At 41.2% G+C, this 22,007-nt stretch overlaps 1 protein-coding gene and 1 non-coding gene across 5 annotated transcripts in view; both read right to left on the reverse strand.

Moving 5' to 3' along the window:
* The window catches only part of TNIK (TRAF2 and NCK interacting kinase), a 478,684-nt gene that overhangs the window by 71,016 nt on the left and 385,661 nt on the right, over window positions 1-22,007 (reverse strand). For all 4 annotated transcript variants that reach the window (XM_056110725.1, XM_056110723.1, XM_056110724.1 and 1 more), the window contains exons 13-17: window positions 19,621-19,731; window positions 18,752-18,838; window positions 17,355-17,543; window positions 5,468-5,632; window positions 2,037-2,276 (exon numbers count right to left, since the gene is read on the reverse strand). In XM_056110725.1, the coding sequence (XP_055966700.1) occupies window positions 2,037-2,276; window positions 5,468-5,632; window positions 17,355-17,543; window positions 18,752-18,838; window positions 19,621-19,731 (792 nt within the window). The remainder of the gene's footprint in view (window positions 1-2,036; window positions 2,277-5,467; window positions 5,633-17,354; window positions 17,544-18,751; window positions 18,839-19,620; window positions 19,732-22,007) is intronic.
* Window positions 3,528-3,631, reverse strand: LOC130020196 (small nucleolar RNA U13). The gene has a single exon (XR_008791969.1). It is a non-coding gene; the product is annotated as a small nucleolar RNA U13 (small nucleolar RNA).

The following is a 22,007-nucleotide window of genomic DNA, read 5'->3' on the forward strand; positions in this document are numbered from 1 at the left end:
ATTTACAGGTTGCTCAATAGGAAATGCATGACTGCATTCCAGAACATTTTTTTGGAGTGAGTAATGACTTGGAATAAGATAACAAAATAATCATAAAACAAAATTATTATTAACAGTAAGAAAAGAATGACTGTCACTGTCACTGTCCTCCCATTCATTGTTCATTGATTTGCTCGAGCGGGCCCAGTAACTTCTCCATTGGAGACTTTGCTGTTACTGTGTTTGGCATATCGAATACGTCACGGGTAGCTTGCTAGGCTTTGCCGGGAGGGCGAGATACTCTGGGTAGCTTGCCAGGCTCTCTGAGATGGGCGGAGGAATCGAACTCGGGTCAGCTGCGTGCAAGGCAAACACCCTACCGCTGTGTTATCGCTCCAGCCCAAGAAAAGAATCCAAACCTGGAATTGTTTCATCCAGTGGAATGAACTGGTTATTTTATCCTACAATTTTATTATTAGCAATTAATACCCTATCTGTAGCACTCTCCTCCCGTTCTTCATCGATTTGCTCGAGCGGGCACCAGTAACATCTCCATTATGAGACTTGTTGTTACTGTTTTTGGCATATCGATTATGACACGATATAAGCTTGCCAGTCTCTGCCATGCAGGCGGGATACTCTTGGTAGCTTGCTGGGCTCTCAGAGAGGGATGGAGGAATCGAACCCGGGTCAGCCACATGCAAGGCAAATGCCTTACCCGCTGTGCTATCGCTCCAGCCCTAGCAATTAATGTTGGGATTAATTAAATTACAGCTTGGCCTAGGAGTTCTATAAAATGGTTCCACTGAAATATCCTCAGAGTAATAATATCTTCTAAACTCCTAAGATCTGATCTACTTGGTGGTGTTAAAATAGTAAATTAATTCCATACTTAATATCTGGAAGTTTGTAAACACCCATTATGAAAACACCCATCATTTTTTTTCTTAACATCTGTAGCACAGTAACAGCTTGGAATCTTTGGGATTGAGTTGTAATTCTGATTCTCGTATATAAGCCTCCATTTCTTTGAGGTAAAACTGGTTATAAGTAATAATAATAATCCAAGTCTTAGAATGGGAATAGCAAGAGACCAAAATAAGTGTGAGAAAAGACATCATAGTCTTCATGACCATAAAAAAGTAGAAAATATGTTAGTAAATCTCTTATACAAGGGCTTGATGGCACCGGAGCGAGATACAACAATCTTGACACACTTTCCTCTAAGGAAACTTTTTGAGATAATTTTTAGTGGATTATTCATAATAAGCGATACAAAATAAATTATTTGGGACCTGCTTTGGGGACAGGTGGTGGGAAAATTCAAAATAATGGTGGTATAGAACCCAAAAGGAGAGAAAGAGAACAAAAGGGAATGCCCTGCCACAGAGGCTGGGTGGGATGGGGAGGCTGGGGGTGGGAGGGATACTGGGATCCGTGGTGGTGGAAAATGGGCACTGGTGGAGGGATGGGTACTCGATCATTGTATAACTGAAACCCAAGCACAAAAATTTGTAAGTCTATGTACCTCGTGGTGTTTCACTAATAAAAAAATAAATAAAAAAATAAAACTTTATGTTCCTAAAAACAACAACAACAACGATAAAACAAAACAAAAAACAAAACAGTGGCGGTGGGAAGGTGTAATGGTGGTAGGATTGGTGTTGAAATATTAAATGTAATAAACCATTTGGAACAACTTTATTTATAAAAATAGAAAAAATTTTTTAAAAAAGTATGAAATAGGGGCTGGAGAGATAGCACAGCGGTAGGGCGTTTGCCTTACAAGTGGCCAACATGGCCGACCCGAGTTCGATTCCTCCGCCCCTCTCAGAGAGCCCGGCAAGCTACCGAGAGTATCTCGCCCGCACGGCAGAGCCTGGCAAGCTCCCCGTGACGTTCTCGATATGCCAAACACAGTAACAACAAGTCTCACGATGGAGACGTTACTGGGCCCGCTGGAGCAAATCGATGAACAACAGGAGGACGGTGACCATGAAATAGGGGTAATAATTAGCAAGGATTGTGTGATGATAAGTATAGCCCAGAAATATTACCTTTGGTGGAATGTCTTCTTCCTGTCGTAACCAAGAGCTTCGGTCAAACTTTTCAATACGAGTAGGGAGAGGAGGGTTTTCAGAGGTGGGATCCGAGTTCTGGCGCGGCATCTCAACACGGTGGGAGGTCACGTTCAGGGCCTCCTGGAAGCCAGAGAGGCCCTTGGTGGGCTGCTCGTGCACGGACTGTGAAGCCGTCAAAGCAGGTCCCTGGGCTTTGACAGCCACCAGATGTGGGATCTAGGTGTCAACCAACAGCGGAGCAGAATTAATGGATGAGAAAAGCAGTTCCCCGAGCACTTTCCCCAGCAGTCAAGATCATTCAGCTTCAGGGAACAAGGCTTGGAGAAACAAAGCCCGTAACAACTGTTCATAGCAGGCTTTTATGAGTTCTTCAAAATTTTCCTTTAGCGAAATATATCAAGCTGAACAGACAATGTTCCTGCCTACGAGATGAAGGTCTTGGAATGGCTAAGAAGTCCGTGAAACTGTGATGATGGTAACAATAATGAATTTTAAATTTATAGTAAAGTGCAGTCTCTGCCCCCGCGCCTCGGTGTTCCTTCCCGGAGTCCCTTGGAGGGGAGCGGGTTGAGCTTTCCTCCCCGCCCCGACCAGGACTACGGCAGCCGAAGACCTCCAGGACCAGCCACCACCATGCTGAGACCACTCTCCGCACACATGAAGGTACTGGCAGAGGGACAAAGCCACGCGGGTTCCGGGGCCGAGACCTCCAAGCCTACTCGAATTGGAGTCGAGCATCTTCCACCCAGATCCTCCAAATTCCAGTAGGCGGGGGTCACACCCACCACCTGGCCCCCTGGCGCCGTGTAATCCCATCAGCGGCCAAGACTCAGAGACTATAAAATCCAGATCCCGGAACCGCATTTGCGGCCGCGCGACATCTTATCAGGACATCTTTTTATGACATCTTATTATCTCATTCCTACTTTGGACAAACTTGCAGGCTATCGAATGTAGCCTGCCCACAGGGCAGAGTCTGGCAAACTCCCCGTGGCCTACCAAATATGCCAAATACCAGTAACAATGATGGGTCTCATTCTCCTAAAGAGCCATGAATATAATCTCAGGGCTAGGATGAAAGAGACGTTACTGGGGCCTGCTCGAGGCAATCGATGATTAACAGGATGATGAAATGAAAATGAAATGAAAATATGGTATATTCAGAAGTATTTTTTTCTATCATGAAAAACACCTAATCATAATATTAAAATGTATGTATACACACACACACACACAAACACACACACACCAGGAAATGGACCCAGTGCCTCAGACATGTGAAACATATATTTTACCACTAGATACACTGCTAGCAATAATCAAAGACATAGTGGAAAGCCTAGAAATCTTCCTTCTTTCCTTCCTTCCTTCCTTCCTTCCTTCCTTCCTTCCTTCCTTCCTTCCATCCTTCCTCCCTCCCTTCTTTCCTTCCCTCCCTCCTTCTGTCCTTTTATTCTTTCTTTTTCACATCAGAATAGTAATATGCTGACATTGTAATAATATCTATGGGAGGCACATGTCACACAAACGTATGAACACCTCGTCATCATGCATATGAGTCCTAAAAGGAACACAGAACAACTTTAAAATAGCATCCTTATCCCCTCTGCCCCCCCCAAATAAAGCCACGAAAATCAAACTCCTGAAGAATGACATCATTAGTTGCCAGCTACATTTCAGTTGCCCTGTACTTTGACAGAGCTGCATCAGATCTCCCCCACTTCTCCCCTTTACGGGCAAAATTATCATAAATGTTAAAGTTTGGGGTTTCAAAATATTAGTGTTGAGAGAGATATTCCTGCGGGGGCGGGAATGATAGTACAGCATAAAGGGAGTTTGCTTTGCATGCACCCGACCTGACTCCAATCCCCAGAATCCAATATGGTCTCCCGAGCACTGCCAGGAGTAATTCCTAAGTGTAGATTCAAGTATAATCCCTGAGCATCATCACCTGTGGCCCTAAAGCAATACAAAACAATAACAAAGATATTCCTGCAAATATGCACTGTTTGGAAAGTTAACCATAAAACCTATACACAGTTGAAACACTAAAGAGTGTGAAAGGAAATGAAACGTGCCAAACTGGCTGCTACATAAAAATTAGACCTCATTTAAGGCAAAATTAAGACAAAGAATCCTTGATTTTGTTACTACCGTTCAAACAGCATCATCTGTTTCAAATGTGACTTCAAAATATTATGGGGAAGGAAGTGTTAGCACAGGTGAATGGCTGGAAGAAGCTGAAGACTCTGTTGTGAAAACAACTCCATTACCTTTTATTTTCCATGGTAAAGGTAAGGTAAAGGTCCTCCCGTTGTTCGTCGATTTGTTCGAACAGGCCCAGTAACGTCTCCATTGGAGACTTTGTTGTTACTGTGTCTGGCATATTGAATACATCATGGGTAGCTTGCCAGGCTCTGCCGTGGGCACGAGATACTCTCGGTAGCTTGCTGGGCTCTGAGATACTCTCGGTAGCTTGCCGGGCTCTCCGAGAGGGGCGGAGGAATCGAACTCGGGTCGGCCATGTTGGCTGCGTGCAAGGCAAATGCCCTACCGCTGTGCTATCGCTCCAGCCCCTTATTTTTGAAAGTCAATATTTTAATTTCATTTCATATTTTATTTTTTAGCTTACAGTCTGTTAAAACTTCCTTCTTTTGTGAAAGTGGAGTGACTTTTATTGTCGTTTCCAAATAAGTTAAAATAGTGCTTTTCAAACTGTAAGCATAACATACCCATCCGAAGGGCTTGTTAAATCACTGATCACTAGCCCTTCGCTCTTGCTCAGAGTTTAAAAGAGACTTATAGACCTGGGGTTGACCTGTAATCTGTGTCTCGACCAAATTCCTGGCTGCTGCTGCGGCATCTGACAACAGTACAGTGACCATACCTTGAGAAACACTGCTTAGGAAACACAATTTTACTTAATCAAAATTGCTGAATTTTTCTGGTTTCAGGATCATACTCAAGTCCTAAAGAATAAAAGACTATGTGTATATATATATATATATATATATATATATATATATATTGCTTTTTGGGTGATACCTGGCAATGCACAGGGGTTACTCCTGGTTCTGCACTCATGAATTACTCCTGGCGGTGCTCAGGGGACCATGCTGGGAATTGAACCGGGATCGGCCGTGTGCAAGGCCCTACCTGCTGTGCTATTGCTCCAGCTCTCATAATTTAATATGTCAAGAGTCTATATGAATTTTCAACTTGATAACTAAGGCTACAAGAAACTCCTCTCTATACCCTTTAAATTCTGTGGGTCCTCTCTATTGCTATCATTTCTCTGTTGTTTCCTAAATAGCTTGATCCTATGCCTGAATACCTGGAACATTTTCTGGTCTTTCAGGAGGTTTATACCCTCACAAAAGATCCAACAGAACAAAGAGACACTGTACCTGAGGATCAACCGGTCTGAGCATGGGGGGTGTCCGAGCAGGCTGGACCCCGCTGATACTGAAGGACTCTGACCTTGGGGGCAGGTTGGGGTCAGATATCCTGTTGGCAACTTTGTGAGGCATGGCAGGTGAGCTCTGCCGGTTGAGTCTCGATCGTTCTTCTACCTGGAAGCCAAAAAATGAAAGATGTTCAATAATTTGAAGCTGATTTACTTCTTAGTGGGATTTTTCTGGAGTCACCTGCAGCCAGTTTTGCGTCCTCAGTTCATTGTACAGAACCTAAACACTCCGTATCTTCTCTGCATCAGGAATTTGGGAAGAAATTGATACTCTTTGTCTGAGTAAACACTAGCAAAAATTCACATACTATTCCATAACTCTTTCGTTATTCATTTTCTAGTGCTATTTTAATCACCCCGGAGTTGGGCACCTGCTTAAGAGTTAATCTTTCAGGTACTGGGACAGCTTAATGACACTACAAAACCCTGGTGCCAGGAAGGGGGAGAGAGATAACTATGGTAGACATTAATATTGCTTAGGGGAAATAGAAAACTGCTTTGAGTTGTTTCATGAAACAGTGGGGAGGGAGCAAAGCAGAAGGACTGACAAGAGGATGAGGCTGAGTGTACTAAGCTTACATTTTTTTCACAGGTTCTATTGATAGGCAAGTGGGCATTTTTGGTGGCTTTTTTTTTTTTTAAAATGAGCTCACCCATTTTGTGAATGCTTAGCTGTCTGAAGGCTCACCTCAGATCACCACAGTGAATAGCTATGGGTATTTGTAGAAATACCCATTTTTTTAAAATAATAATCTGACAGCAGATATTTATTGATTGGCTCTCTCCTCCTAGAACAATCACTGTCACTGTCACTGGCCTCCTGTTGTTCATCAGTTTGCTCCAGTGGGCCCAGTAACATCTCCATCGTGAGATTTGTGGTTACTGTGTTTGGCATATCGACTACATCACGGGGAGCTTGCCAGGCTTTGCTGTGCAGGTGAGATCCTCTCGGTAGCTTGCTGGGCTCTCCGAGAGGGGCAGAGAAATCAAACCCGGCTTGGCCGTCCCGGCCACGTGCAAGGCAAATGCCCTACCCGCTGTGCTATCGCTCCAGCCCTGGAACAATCAATTATATAATTGATTTTCTTTTCTTTATTTATTACAAAGCTATTCATCCAACAGCCATCCATTCAACAATTTACCACAAGAGTGTGGGGGGGTGGAGGGTAGTTAAGATAGAGGAAGGTCCATTATGACAACATTAGTTGGAAACAAACACTCTGGTCAAGAACTGACCGTTGAAAGTAGGTAAAGGGATATACATGATAACCTTTCAGCACCTGTATTGAAAGTCATAATGCCTAAAAGGAGAGAGAAAGAGAAAGAGAAAGAGAGAGAGAGAAGTGAGATGCATACCATAGAGGCAGGCTGGAGTGGGGGGTGGCTTGAAGGGGTGGGACACTGGTAGCAGGAAATTAAACTGGTGGAGGGATGGGTGTTAGAACGTTGTATGATGGGAACCTCCTTCAGAATATTGCTTTTTCAATTGTCTTACTCTGCTCCTTAAATATACCGCCCCTCCTCATTCTTTCTATTTCCAGGTTGGACTTCAATGCCTCCCTCTCTCCTGCTTTCTATTTCTTCATATCTGATTTTCACATTCTCCCTTTTTGTTCCTTGACCCTCTGTTTTCATTGACTCTTTGTGATTCCCTTTCTAGCAGTCCTTCTCAGCTCTCAAAAGATAACTGATGAGAAGTATCCCCACAGTGGGGACTCAGAATACAAGGAAATGCCCATTTCACTAGTCAAAGTTACCCTTAATACAAATTTACCGCAATAAATAGTTTTTAATTTTAAGGGGAAAAATAGATAAGTGGGATAGACATTGCCAGACATAACTTAAAGTATTTAACGAGTCCAAAAAGTCTATGACTATTTTCAAGATCTATTTGTTTCTGTTCTTTATTTCTTTAGAATCAATTTGACAGCAGTATCCTCCTAAACCTTCAAGGGTCATGCATTACCACACCACTTTCCATGACCCTCAAGTGTGAGCCTTAACTCAACTAACTCAATAAGTTCTACGAGAGCCTGCCATAGAACCCACACACAGGCCCTTAGGAAGTAAAGTAAAGGCCCTCCCGTTGATCATCGATCTGCTCGAGTGGGCCCAGTAACGTCTCCATTGGAGACTTTGTTGTTACTATGTCTGGCATATCGAATACGTCACGGGGAGCTTGCCAGGCTCTGCCATGTGGCCGAGATTCTCTCGGTAGCTTGCCGGGCTCTCCGAGAGGGGCGGAGGAATCAAACTCCGGTGGGCCATGTTGACTGCGTGCAAGGCAAACGCCCTACCGCTGTGCTATCGCTCCGGGCCCAATAGGAAATATTTGTAAAATATGAGTCATTAATTCATTTTGGGCTGGAGCGATAGCACAGCGGGTAGGGCGTTCGCCTTACACGCGGCCAACATGGCCGACCCGAGTTCGATTCCTCCGCCCCTCTCGGAGAGCCCGGCAAGCTACTGAGAGTATTCGATATGCCAGACACAGTAACAACAAAGTCTCCAATGGAGACGTTACTGGGCCCGCTTGAGCAAATCGACGATCAACGGGAGGGCCTTTACCTTTACCTTTTAATTCATTTTGCTGCCCATTATTAAAGTTCAAAGTTGTTTCCATTCTCCGTACACTATTTTGGATTTTCTAGAGGCACGCTTATACATAAAAGTCTGTTTTTAAACTTCTCACATTAATCGCAAATACACTGTTCAAAATATACCACAGAAGAGAAAACTTCTCCTGCCTCTACATGGAGGTAATGTGGACATCTCTGCTCCTATCATGACTGTGCAGGGTACATATAATTGACATCCATCAACTTTAGTTTTGTAATTCCACGTCCCAGCAACTTACCAGATACAAAATAAGATTGGCTGCAAAAATCCAGAAATATAAACCAAAGCATGTATGATTTGTTTTCAAAGTATTACATCGCCAATATTTATTTGGATAATGTATTGAGCAAAAGATAATCACAAAGCCTGCACAGATAAGATCTAAAATAGAAACCTGCATAGCCATTAATAGATAAACCAACAACAGGTCATACAATGTATTACTTTCCAAAATACTAAACTTGGAAAAGAAGGTATGGCCTATTTTCAGGTAATAAACCTTGTCAAAAATTTATTTTCTTTTTTTCTTTTGCTTTTAGGGTCACACCCGGTGAAGCTCAGGGGTTATTCCTGGCTCTGCACTCAGGAATTACTCCTAGCGGTGCTTGGGGGGGATCATATGGGATATTGGGAATCGAACCCGGGTTGGCCGCCTGCAAGGCAAATGCCCTACCCGCTGTGCTATCGCTACAGCCCCTTATTTTCTTATTTCAATGGAAGATCACTAACAGAATACCACGTGTACAAGCACATTTCACTCTATCCCACCTGGCACCATTCAAACCATTGCTGCCTGAGTTCAGGAATCTAAGAGATTCATACAAAATTTCCAAAAAACCAATTTGGCTATTCATACTGTATATCCTTTTTAACACCCAGAAGCCACATACATATCCAGAGAAGGAAGAATGATTCTCATTATTTATGAAAAAAATGTCCCTGAACAATGTTAAACACACATATAAAGACACCGAATTAAAAACAGTAGCTGAAAAGCTTGCTTTGAAAGACTTCATCTTGAATAAAGAAAGCATTTTTAAAATAAGAACTCTTTTTGCAATTGCAAGCAGTAAGTTTCCAGTAATGTATGTATCCAGGCTTTAGTAGAATCATACACCACCGTCTAAAGCTATCACTAGAAAGGAACAGGACAGGAAGGAAGAGCAAGACAAAAACAGGACAGAAAGATGACTTCCATTAATGGGATTGCTTACTTTTTTGTTTGTTCGTTTTGTTTGGTATTAGCTCAAGGATAGAGCAGGGAGATAAGCCCAAACACAGGATGAAGTCATGAAATTTACATACAAGTGGTACTACATGGAAAGTATCATGCTAAGTGAAATGAGTCAGAAAGAGAGGGACAGACATAAAAAGATTGCATTCATCTGGGGGACATAAAGTAACAAAATAGGAGACTAATATCCAAGAATAGCCGAGATAAGTATCAGGAGGATTACTCCATGGCTTAGAGGCCAGCCAGGCATGCTACGGGAAAAGGCAGCTCAGGTAGAGATGGGAACACCAAATAAAGGGTGTTTGGAGGATCCTCCCAGGATGGGAGTTTCATGTTGAAAGTAGACTATAGTCTGAACATGATTGCCACTCTATGCTTCTTTTGCAGACCACAACAACCAAAAGGAGAGAGAAAACAAAAGGGAATGCCCTTCCACAGAGGCAGGGTGGGATGGCGGGGGGGGGGGGGGTGAGAGGGATACTGGGATCCATGGTGATGGAAAATGGGCACTGGTGGAGGGATGGGTATTTGATCATTGTATAATTGAAATATTATCTTATTATCTCATTCCTACTTTGGACAAACTTGCAGGCTATCGAATGTAGCCTGCCCACAGGGCAGAGTCTGGCAAACTCCCCGTGGCCTACCAAATATGCCAAATACCAGTAACAATGATGGGTCTCATTCTCCTAAAGAGCCGTGAATATAATCTCAGGGCTAGGGTGAAAGAGACGTTACTGGGGCCTGCTCGAGGCAATCGACGATTAACAGGATGATGAAATGAAATGAAATGAAATAATTGAAACCCAAGTACAAAAATTTGTAAGTCTACAACTGTACCTCATGGTGTTTCACTAATAAAAATTTAAAAAAACTTAGGAAACTACTTCTAAGATCAATTTCAGTAGGACAGAAGGGGAGCTTGGTAGAGTATTCTTAATTATTACTTAGATAGTGAGCAAATGTCTGCCCCTGATTAATCATGTGCATGGCTGTTAATTCAACAGTAGTTAATAGTGAGTGGACTAAAAAAGGGGCCCATCTCCGATTAAAGATATGTATGATTAAAAACTGGAATGCAATGAAGATCTATTTCAATCAAACTAATGCTAAAAACCAACTAGCCAATCCTATACTACATACTTCTGCTGCTAAATAAATGTAAAAACCAGAAGCAATACCAGCAGAGTGTTCTGTTAGCTTAGATAGAGAGTTTTAAGGTGACAGGTCATCATAATAACAAAAAAATTGTTATAAAGATTTTCATAGATGAAGGTGCTATCATGAATATAGAGAACAAGATTGGAAATGAGCGATCAATTTTGGTAACAAAGTAGTTTTCTTTTTAAAAAGTGTTTTTTTCTTTTTAAAATCTTATTAAAAATATCCTTTCAACATCAAAACTAATATGGGCATTCTCCACCTTGGAGATTTGCCTGTATCTCAACCTGAGATATATACTTTTAGTTTTTCTTCTTCAACAGAAGCCCTGGTTTTCTCTTGAACACTTATATTTTACTCTTTCTCTCTCCCCTCAATTTCAATAAATAACTCTCTAAATAAAATTATTTTTGTTCAAAATATCATAATAACTTTGAAGACTCTCATCCACTGTTGGTGGGAATGTTGTTTGGTTCAGTCTCTCTGGAAAGCAAAATGAAAGTCCCCAAAAATAGGAATAGATTTCCTTTACAGCAAGTGACACCACTTATTGCCACCTATTCTGCCCCAAACAAATCACTAATTTGGAAGGATACATGTACACCTCTGTTAATTGCCACATTTAGTAAAATAGCCCAAAAGCCCAACTACAGATGAATTGCAATATTACCTGGGTACGCTTAATAATATTTTATATGATGTAGTCTCTGTGCAGTTTACAAAAGAAGTGAATTGAACACAGTCATATGAGAATTCCTCTTTACCAAACTGAACAGTTGAGTTCTTTTGTCTTTATTGGCAATCCTGGAGAAATTTATCTACAAATAACTTTCAAGTGTTTATCATATATGCAACTCTGTCTTCACCGATCACACATAGATCAGTGGCTTTTCCTCCAATGATAAAACCACTGTAGGAGAAGGTTGCTGACCAGAGTTGGGGATGTCAGTTTTCAGGGACAACAGGGAGATGCTCATTCATCAGAAATGCTTAAAATGAAGATTTGTCTGAAGATAAAGGCCTTAACTTCTTTCCGAAATAATGAAAAAAATATAGATCCTTTTGTGAATGTGACATATGACTTACTGAGGTGAATTTGTACTAAACTGAGATAGGGGAAATCAAGAAGTGTCATCTCACTGGAGAAAGATAGCTGGAGGAGATGGGAAAGGCATTGGAACTGTTCATGTGTCAGCTAAACAGAAGACTACAGAGGCAAAGTATTTATTTTTATAGGTAGCAAAGGCCAAATGAACAACATAGGAATATGCTGGCTACTATATTTAATTTGAATTTTTGTACCATCCAGTGTTTCAAGTACACATTCACACCCAAGATTTGCCAGGACCCTCCAACCTGAATGGAAACAAGTGTGTGTAAGTGTGTGTGTGTGTGTGTGTGTGTGTGTCATTGTGGGAGGGGCAAGGGAGGTGGTTATGCCTCAGGAAGGTTCCAGAGTTGTCTGAAAGTTACATAATCAGGAGTGCTGGAACTTTATCTCAAACACACTTCTAGGTCTACCTCTCTCTCTTAAGCTTAGTCTTATGAGCTTGATAAGTAGGGACAAGGGAAAGTTAAGGGAGATCTCGATACTCTCTACGTGGTACTTTGTAAATATCACATATCATTGATTGAAAAATTTAAAAGCATGTATTGCAGAGAAAACCAAACAGAGAAAAAGCTCTTATGCATAAAAATTTCAAAATCTAAAAATACGAATAGGATAGAAAGATAAATTTTGGCTTTATTATTTGTCAAATACAACCATAGCCAGCTGATTAACATGCCTTTCAGAGAAAGAGAGAACATGATATAAATAAAATTTGCAACTGATTTGAAGTGTGCAAAGAAATAAAAGAAGGGAGTGTGTGTGTGTGTGTGTGTGTGTGTGGTGTGTGCTTGCAGGGGTTCGGGGAGGTGATGGTGGTGGCAGGCAGCACTTAGCAAGGTAACACCAGAAAGCCATTATAAGGAATAGGAATCTTGTTCCTTTAGAAGAAGGAGGAATTAAAAGGAATCTCCTTTAAAAAATTGGCAATTACAAAAATTTGTAAATCTTCAACTGTACTTCATGATGTTTCACTAACAAAATTTTAAAAAAAATGTAAATGATGGAGAATGGGCACTGGTGGATGGATGGGTACTGGATCATTGTATAACTGAAACCCAAGTACACAATTTGTAAGTCTACAACTGTACCTCATGGTGTTTCACTAATAAAAATTTAAAAAAATTGGCAATTAGAGGAACTGGAGCAACTGTATAGCAGATAGAACATTTTCCTTGCAAGTGGCAACTCATATGGTCTCTTGAACCAGCCAGAAAGTGATCCCTGAGTGCAGAGCCAGGAGAAACCCCGGAGTACTGTGGAGTATGAACCCAAAACCCAAAAATAATTGACAATGAGAAAATGACCTTTAAATTTTGCTGATCTTTGACAGAATTCTGTACTGATGCTTACACAGAATAAATCTGACTTTTATCCTAATTCAAAGAGGGCAGAGAATTGACTACAATTGAATGTTCCTTTCAGGATGAAATCTGGAAATCAATGTCAGTGTGATCCTGAGGAAATACAAAACATCAGGCCAAGAAAGGAAGAGTTCAACTGCAAATCTGAGCATTTCCATTTGTTCTTACTGCCACTAATAAATTAATGAGAAAGGTAATTAGAAGTACAATGATGACTTATGATTTTACAAAGTGAAGCAACAACAACACATGAAGCATGATAACAGCTGCACTGTTAATGAAAAAAATGTTGATTTGGAATAAAGAGAAGTTGATGGGAAAGCAATCAAAGAAGGAGAAGCCATCCTAATGAGAAGATATAGTACTGAATGAGGAAACAAAGAGCGGAGCAGGTTATTGATGAGTGTGTAGGGAATAGAAGAGGCTGGGAAGGATTAAAAAAAAAAGCCCAGACATGTGCCACTGGAAACCATAGTATGGCATAGCTTCTCACTCCTTGAGGAGTTCCAATTTCAATTCCAATTTATATTGGAATTAAAATAGAAATTTAGATTGTATTTTCCTTTAAAAAGAAAATGGTAGCACCACAGAGATCATAGAGCAGGTAGGGCACTTGTCTTGCACACGACATACTAGGGTTTGATCCCCAGCATCCTACACAATCCCCTGAGTGCACCAGGAGTGATTTCTGAGTGCAGAGTCAAAAGTAACTCCTGCCGACTGCCAGTTGTGTCCCAACACAAAATAAAAGAATAAGAAAATGGCACCTCTGACTCTACCTCCAAAACAGAGGTCAACCAAGTTCTTTTTATCAGTTGATAGTTAAGATACACTGATGAACTAGACATTCTGTCCATATCTAAAGTCTTGAAATACCTGTTAATACTTGGCTACTTGGGGCCAGAACAATATTATAGCAGGTAGGGCATTTGCCTTGCATGTGGCCAACCCTGCATCCCATATGGTCTCCCAAGCAATTCCAGGAGTAATTCATGAGTACAGAGTCAGGGGCAATCTCTGAACATTGCCGGTGTAACCCAAAAATCAAAAAAAAAAAAATGTGGCTACTTTGAGTCCGAGACTCTAAGAATATCCGCAACTCTAAGCAATTGGATCTGTAAATAATGCTCAAGATGAAAAGTTCAGACATTCTTAGACATTGTTGATGAGAAGCATTAAAAGATCAAGAAGATAAGGATCTTCAAATTCATTTTTTATTCCCCTTTTAAGAAGTGGGTGTTTAAAATGATGGATCAAATTAAGGAAGACAATTATGTATTCTTATTTGTACACCAGTTTCTCTAATCCTAAATTTAGCACTGCCAATCATTTTATCATCTAAATGTTTTATCTTTCTTCTCAAATATGACACCCACTCTAAGACTTTGGGGCTGTTTCATGAATTTATAAACTGTATCAGGGTTAGTTGGTAGCTTGATTTTGTTAACTACACCCAGGAAAACAGGACTCTCCATACGAATTCTCCCCCAAAGAATGCTTCAATATGTCTAGAAGTGCATAAGCAATAAAGAAGTCCAAGGTGCTAACAAGCCAGGGATCCGGGAAGATGTCACCCACCAGAAGTCACCCACACTAAGGATGCACATGGACCCTCATATCAGGAGTGTTTGATGACACATCAGTGTTGTTGGCATGCCAAACTCTTTTATATGTCTTTTATTGCCAGGAGCCTGGACAGGAAGTACATGGGAGTTAGAAGGTCAAGAAAACTGTCTCAATCATTTGTAAAGATTTTCTAGCAGGTATATCATGGTTTCTGAGAGCCTACGAACCATGAGCAATTTCTAAAGAGTGCATAGGCCAGGAAATTTAGTGATGATGATGATAAGCACTAGGAAACAACTTCAAAGTGGTGAAGTTCAAATCAGAATATTCTGGGTGGAGGGGGGAGGAAGAAAGAGGAATCTGATGAGTAAGCCTTCTCCTCTTTTCTTGGAAAATTGTCCATTAGGGTGCTGCAGAGAGGAAAGAAGGAATTCTCGAGTGCTTTCCAAGCAATTATAGTCCTCTTCAGTGGGATGTGCAGGTGTTCCTCTCCTCCAATGAGGATTGAGGCTGGGAACCCTAAAGGCCCGGTGGTCAGGGAGAGATCACTGAGTGACACGGTTCTTCTTAGAGTGGCTGAGATGCTTGTAAGTATGCAAGCATGGCTACCTTTCCTGCCCCGAGTTCTACACGAGTCTTTAAGGTCTTCCTTATTTATAGTAATGGAAAAAAGGGGGACTTATCACTTTGGAGATGTCAGGATAAGACATACAAATAACCTTAGACGCTAATTCTTGGGTAGGGCTACACTCTTGAGAATGAGATTGCTCTGGAGATCTTCCTGCGACTCTTAAGGTTCCCTGAGACTGCAATTGTTCTTCAGTGTCACATCTAATAGAACAAGCAAGTTAATTTCTCCTTTACGAATGATTGAAACAGTAGTCTTGATTGGAATCATTAATTTGGTTTGGTAGAGACCAGTTTTTCAGCTTTCTGAACACCTGCTTTCTGAACAGGAGCTTTGAGTCTGGCTTAGCTGAGGGCTTCAACTTGGCATTGCTAGAAAATGATTTAGTGTAGAGGAAGGAGATGCATTTCTTCTGGCTGGGATATATACCAACTGCCATTGAGCAGCATAGTGATTCTTCTTAGCTGGAAGAACAGGTGGGTTATTAAGGGGTTGGTGCTGTACTTGGGAGTAGGATCACAAGATTGAGTAATAGATCTAAAAGAAAGAAGCAGCTGTTACAGGGAGGTAAATACAAATCACATGTACAGATTTCTAGAGAAAGTGATTAAAAATGTTCTTTACATTGAAATGAAAGGTTTTCTCTACAGATTTAGCTTTAGGTATAAAAAATTGAACCATTTTTATAAAAATATCAGATCATAAGGGACTGCAGTGATAGCACAGTGGGTAGGGCACTTGCCTTGCATGTTTCCAACCCTTTTTTGATCCCTGGGAAACCATGTTGTCTCCCAGGTCTTCCAGAAGTGGTCTCTGAACTCAGAGCCAGAGTTAGCCCTGAGCATCTCCCGTTATGGCATAAAAAAGAAGAGAAGAGAAAAGAAAAGAACAGAAAAGAAAAGTAAAGAAAAGAGAAGAAAAAAAGAAAAAATAACAATAATCAAGGATGAAAAAATGTATCAAAACATAAAAGTTTAGGGACTCGAGTGATAGTACAAAAAGCAGGGTGCTTATCTTGCACTCAGCTAAGATGGGTTCAATCTTCAATTATGGTCCCCAGAATTCTGCTTGGAGTGACTCCTGAGCACAGAGCCAGGAATAACCTCCGAGCACGTCAGGGTGTGCTTCTACTCCTGACAAATGCATTTAAAGAGCAAAACCCTATAATTTCTACCTTCTGTAGACAATTATCACTAACATTAAGGCAGCATCATTTCAAGTGTTTTCTGTATATATCTGAGAGAGAATAGAAAAATGAAAGAAATTATTTTTATAAAAATAGCACCTTATGTAAGAAGTATAGTTCTGGTGATAACATGCGATAAATTCTAGCTATAAAAATATCTGGAGATATTAGAGCAAAGCCAGAATACAGAAGCCTTTTAATTATAGCTATAATCAGAAGAAAATAAAGCAAATTGTTTATGTTTAATTATTTATGGCACAAGTAATGACAGAACTGAAGACCAGAGTGTTCCTTCTTTCCATGAGTTGACACAGTGACTCTTGGAAGAGAAGTTAATTACTGATGAATTTATTACTGGATTTTTTTGCATTACCTATTTCATTATGATATCTTCTATCAACCATCTATGATTTTTATATTTTTAAAATATAACTCATCAGAGTCAATCTTCTGAAATTCATCCCTTGATCTAATAACTGGGCAAATAAAGGGCCATTTCTCTGGAAGAGTTTACAAAAGAAAGTCAAATGACTGCTGATTTTATCAGTAAGTACCACAACCACAATTTGAGGCCTATTGTGTGTTTGTTGATATCATCAAAGAACAAGAGTGTGTCAGTCACAAGTCAAATAAGTCAGGTATTATTAGAAAACGATTCAGTCTAAAATTTCTTAAGTCCTAAATCACTTACTTCATAGAAAAGTCACTATAAACCCTCATGCTGTAACTGCAGAATGTTTCTACTTCTGGTTGTTGCTTTAAAATCAGCTATATTTATCTAAATATACCATTTCTCTACAGAAATAATGTTAATTTTTTTCTGAGTATAAAGTATGCATGTCTTACGAAGAATTGTTTTCCAACCTTGGGGCAGTAAGTTTAACCCTCCTCCTCTATTGGCTTAATTAGTTCAAGTCAATGTTCCACTGAAAAGGCATGGCCACACTGGTTCTTTCCCTTACCTCCTTGGCCCATGCTGGTTTCTCGCTAGGACTCATCCCTTCCTTGTAATGGTATAGCGGTTTCTTCTCCACAGGCCGCTGTTCTTGTCGCTGATGCTGAAGGGAAACCAAATAGTCTCGCTCTTGCTTGAGTTGTCTCTGCAGTCTTTCTGCTTGTCTCTGTTCTTCCAACTGTTTGCGCTTGTATTCCTGTACAGATCAGGAAAGACGCGTAAAGAAAGGGCGAAGTCTCCACAAAGAAACCATTAGTCTTCCCCAGTGAGGTATGCAATGAGGCAAACAGTGATAACAGAGGACTTTGACACAGAACCACAGAAAAGTATAAGGATATACTGTGGAGACAGGTTACACTCTTGGGCTGGCATTTGCACGGAATGTGTTTTTTAAATGAAAACTCTGTTGCTTTAAATGGCCCTTTATTTGCCCAATTATTAGATCAAGGGATGAATTTCAGAAGATTGACTCTGATGAGTTATATTTTAAAAATATAAAATCTCTACAGAACTCCACCCATTGTAGAGTGACATGTCCCTGATGAATTGTAACTGAGAAAGTAGGAATGAGGAGGACACTTGGTTGGTCAGTACTCACTCCTTGTAAGTAGCCATGACTTCCTGATTTAGTAATAAAACTGAATATTCAAATATGTACAATTAAATATAAAACTAACCAAGTGGTTAAATGTAGTATCTAAAAATATTTTTTTTGACAACACTTGCCACAGAGGCCATTACCAAGCTTACGAAGCAGGCTAATGCTTATCAGAATGCCATTGTATAAATAGTTTTAGAAACTGAAAGAAAAGATACATCATGAAGCTCATTCAGAGAACTGTGCAATAATAATAAAAATAGTGATTCAAGTGGAAGTCATGTGAGCAGGAAATACACAAAATGTTCCCATCATCAGGGTAAAACTAATAGTCTGCAAATGAAATATGATTGTGGACCTGGTGTGTTCTTATAGAAGTGCATATCACTGTGATTATATTGCAGCGTGTTGCAAGTGGCATTGAAAACCACTCTGCTGGAAACATAGTGGGCTTCAAAACCAGTCTGAACTTATAATAAGGTTGCATTCAAGTTAAAGATTCACAAATATGTTAATAAAGGATGTGTGAAAAGCATATTATCTTAAATATATGAATTCCTCATAACTAAGCATATTATATTAAATATATGAACTCCTCACATATATATCAGGAAATATTCTAAGTTTCAAGGATATTTTTCAAGATCCATGAGACCCAGAGAACCCCCTCCCCCTATATTGAACTTGTCTGTTAGAAGAATGGACACACACGCGCGCGCGCGCACGCACACACACACACACACACACACACACACACACACACACACAACGTGAGCAGGTGAGCTGTATCTTGACTTTCCCATTACCAGAAGTAGTGCTTGTTCATGCAGTAGCTGTTGCTGCAAGATCTCTAACTGTCTTTGCTCCTCCTCTAACTGTCGCCTGATGTACTCCTGCAGAGGTAGGCAGCAGAAAATTCAGAGGAGCACAAAGAGAGAAAGAAAGAGAAAAAGAACCGGTAATTTCAAAGGTGACAAAGAGCTGTCAAGTAAAGTGTAGAAGGAAGGAGGGGAAAAAATACCCAGATACCTCCTCACCACAAAGGGAAAGTATGCCACACCAAAGCCAAAGCTTTTCAAAGCAAAGCACAAGCCCTCTCCCTGCACAGCTGACTGAGATGTCTCTGTACGTGGCTGCTCCTATTAATAGTTTTAATAAACTCAGCTACATTTTAAGGCCTTTCAGGATAGGTTCCCTCTTTAGGGGCCAGTGAGAAGTAGCAATATTATAAAGTTTGAGATCTTTTGTGCCAGGAGCCAATTGTTGAATATCCTCATGAAACACGTCTGTCATGGGAACATCCTGCAGTTTCACTTGTCTGAATCTGCATCCATGGCTCATAGTTATGGCCCTAGAGATGCATCAGTAGAAAAGCTTCTTCGAAGCAATGAAAGAGTAGGACTTGCTCGCGTATCTCTTTGTAGGTTCAAAGCAGAAAACCAGAACTGAAGGAATATCAGGGGCGTGGGCTTCATGGACATCCAGTCTGGATGAGGACACTCGGCCAAGGCATTTGACTTCTTGCGTCAATAAGCGAAAAGAACTGCTTGAGCAAGAGGATTGTCTTGCTACTGTTCACTGAGCAGTCCCCAAGAGAAGATGACCCACACACAGGAGACACTGGTCCTGGAGCACACACAGGGGCCGACTCGGGGGCTCCCTGCTCCGGCTGTACCTGCTCGTGCTCAGCCCGCCGCCTCTCCTCCTCCCTGCGGATCTGCTCCTCGTAGAGCCTGCGCTGCTCCCGTTCCTGCTGCTTCCTCAGCTCCTTCTCCCGCCTTTGTTGCTGTGGGGCAGAAGAGGAAGAGTTATATGAAGGAACTGGGCGCTGATGAGGAAAGAGTCAGGAAACCAGTGAGCACTGTTGCACTTACCACCTGCCTGTCAGCACAGTGGGTAGGGTGTTTGCCTTGCACGTGGCTGACACAGGTTCGATTCCTCCATCCCTCTCGGAGAGCCTGGCAAGCGACCGAGAGTATCCCACCCGCAGGACAGAGCCTGGCAAGCTCCCCGCGACATATTTGATATGCCCAAAACAGTAACAAGTCTCACAATGGAGACGTTGCTGGTTTGCTCAAGCAAATCAATGAACAACAACGGGAGGACAGTGCTATAGTGCTACTGCCTGCCTTCATGTCCCAAGGCTCTTTCTCTCCAGAGCAGTTGGAGGGAAAAGTGGCAAGGATGGAGCAATCGACAATTCAGAATCCAGCAAAAACCTCCCACCGTTTACCAGGCAAGTTGATTCTCACCGTTTAAACACCACCCAGGAAATTCCTATTTCCTGTGTTCTCCCAATTTATTGAGGGGGTTTTCAAATCAGGGGTAGGAAACACAAACAGGTAATAGGTTACATGTCATCAAACTGTCTTGAGACTTTATAGGTCTGAAAGCTCATCCACACTGCTCCACCCACTCAATCATCTCCACATCATCCACACCAGACATTTCATAGGCAAAGAAAGCAAAAATCAGAAGTGAAGTAACATATTCAAGCCTTACAGAAATTAATGACTGAAGCGTTAACAGAATTAACTAACAGGTCCCCAGTTCACTATTATTTATGGTATGCCATACAGCTTTTATGTATTCTCTTTTAGGTGTCAATTTCAACTTCTCTATCAACTAAGATCTTTAAGCTCAGAAACCACCGTCATTGATGTCTGCGTAATGTGGGGGTTATGAATATTCACCAGACCCCAGTAAAAAATCCACAGAGAAACTAGTGAGCACTCTCTGCATATCAACTTCTGTACCCAGGATCCAACCAACTGATGGTATAAAGAATCTGGAATAGAAAAATCTCCATGTTAAGCTGGCCCATGGAGTCTCTAATTGGTATTGTCCAAAGGTTAACTGTAATTTAACTGTGTTTAACTGTGGACAGTGTGGTAAGACCCTTTCATACTTTCACTTTGTTTAATCTTCATAAATCTTCTGAGGTGTGGGCTAAAGAAATAGTACAGCGAGTAGGACGCTTGCCTTTCATACAGTCAATCTGGTTTTGATCCCCAGACCACATAAGGTTCATTAAGCACCACCAGGAATGATTCCTGAGTATAGGCCCAAAAGTAACCCTAGCAACACTGATTGTGACCAAAATAAAAAAATAAACCCCTAAAATCTTATGGGGTAGACCTTACCACTATCTATAATTTCAAAAGAGAATATAGGCACACAAAGATGGACTATTCAAGGGCACATTCATGTTCAAGGCCATGCCCAGTAAGGGTGGTGCTTGGGTTTGAAGACAGGTAATGCAACTCCAGAGGTTAAACTCAATCTTTACAGAACGTGAAGAGGCCAGATGAATAAATGAAATGTAACAAATTTGACTCTTTTTTTATTTTGGGGAGGAGGACACACCCACCAGTGTTCAGGGCTTACTTCTGACTCTGTTCTCAGTGATCACTTCTGGTAGTTATCGGGGGACTGTATGCAGTGTTGGGGATTGAAGCTGAGAGTGCAGTGTGCAAGGCAAATACCTAAACTCCTGTGTTATCTGCGGCCCAACTTTTTTACCATTTTTCATATTCTCAGCAAAGGAGAAAAAAAACCTTAAGGTAAAGGTAAAGGCCCTCCCGTTGTTCATCGATTTGCTCGAGCGGGCCCAGTAACGTCTCCATTGGAGATTTTGTTGTTACTGTGTTTGGCATATCGAATACATCACGGGTGGCTTGCCAGGCTCTGCCGTGTGGGCGAGATACTCTCAGTAGCTTGCTGGGCTCTCCGAGAGGGGCGGAGGAATCGAACTGGGATCGGCCATGTTGGCTGCGTGCAAGGCAAATGCCCTACCGCTGTGCTATCGCTCCAGCCCCAGAAAAAACACCTTAGGAACAATTATAAAAACTGTTGGATAAATTGGGTTGTCCTTGCTCCTCCTGCAGGGAGCTTAGGGTTATTGAGTTACTCCCACAGCAGTGACCCAATTCCTTTAAGCACTAATAATCCTATACTCATTTTCTCTTTCCTTTATGCCATTTGCATGGTTTATTCAGCAATGTCTTTTTGTACAGACACAGGAAGACAGTTCATGCTATGCTTTGTAACATGGGAGTTAAC

The sequence above is a fragment of the Sorex fumeus genome, unplaced genomic scaffold (genome assembly GCF_029834395.1).
Source record: "Sorex fumeus unplaced genomic scaffold, SorFum_2.1 ptg000010l, whole genome shotgun sequence".
Classification (NCBI taxonomy): domain Eukaryota; kingdom Metazoa; phylum Chordata; class Mammalia; order Eulipotyphla; family Soricidae; genus Sorex; species Sorex fumeus.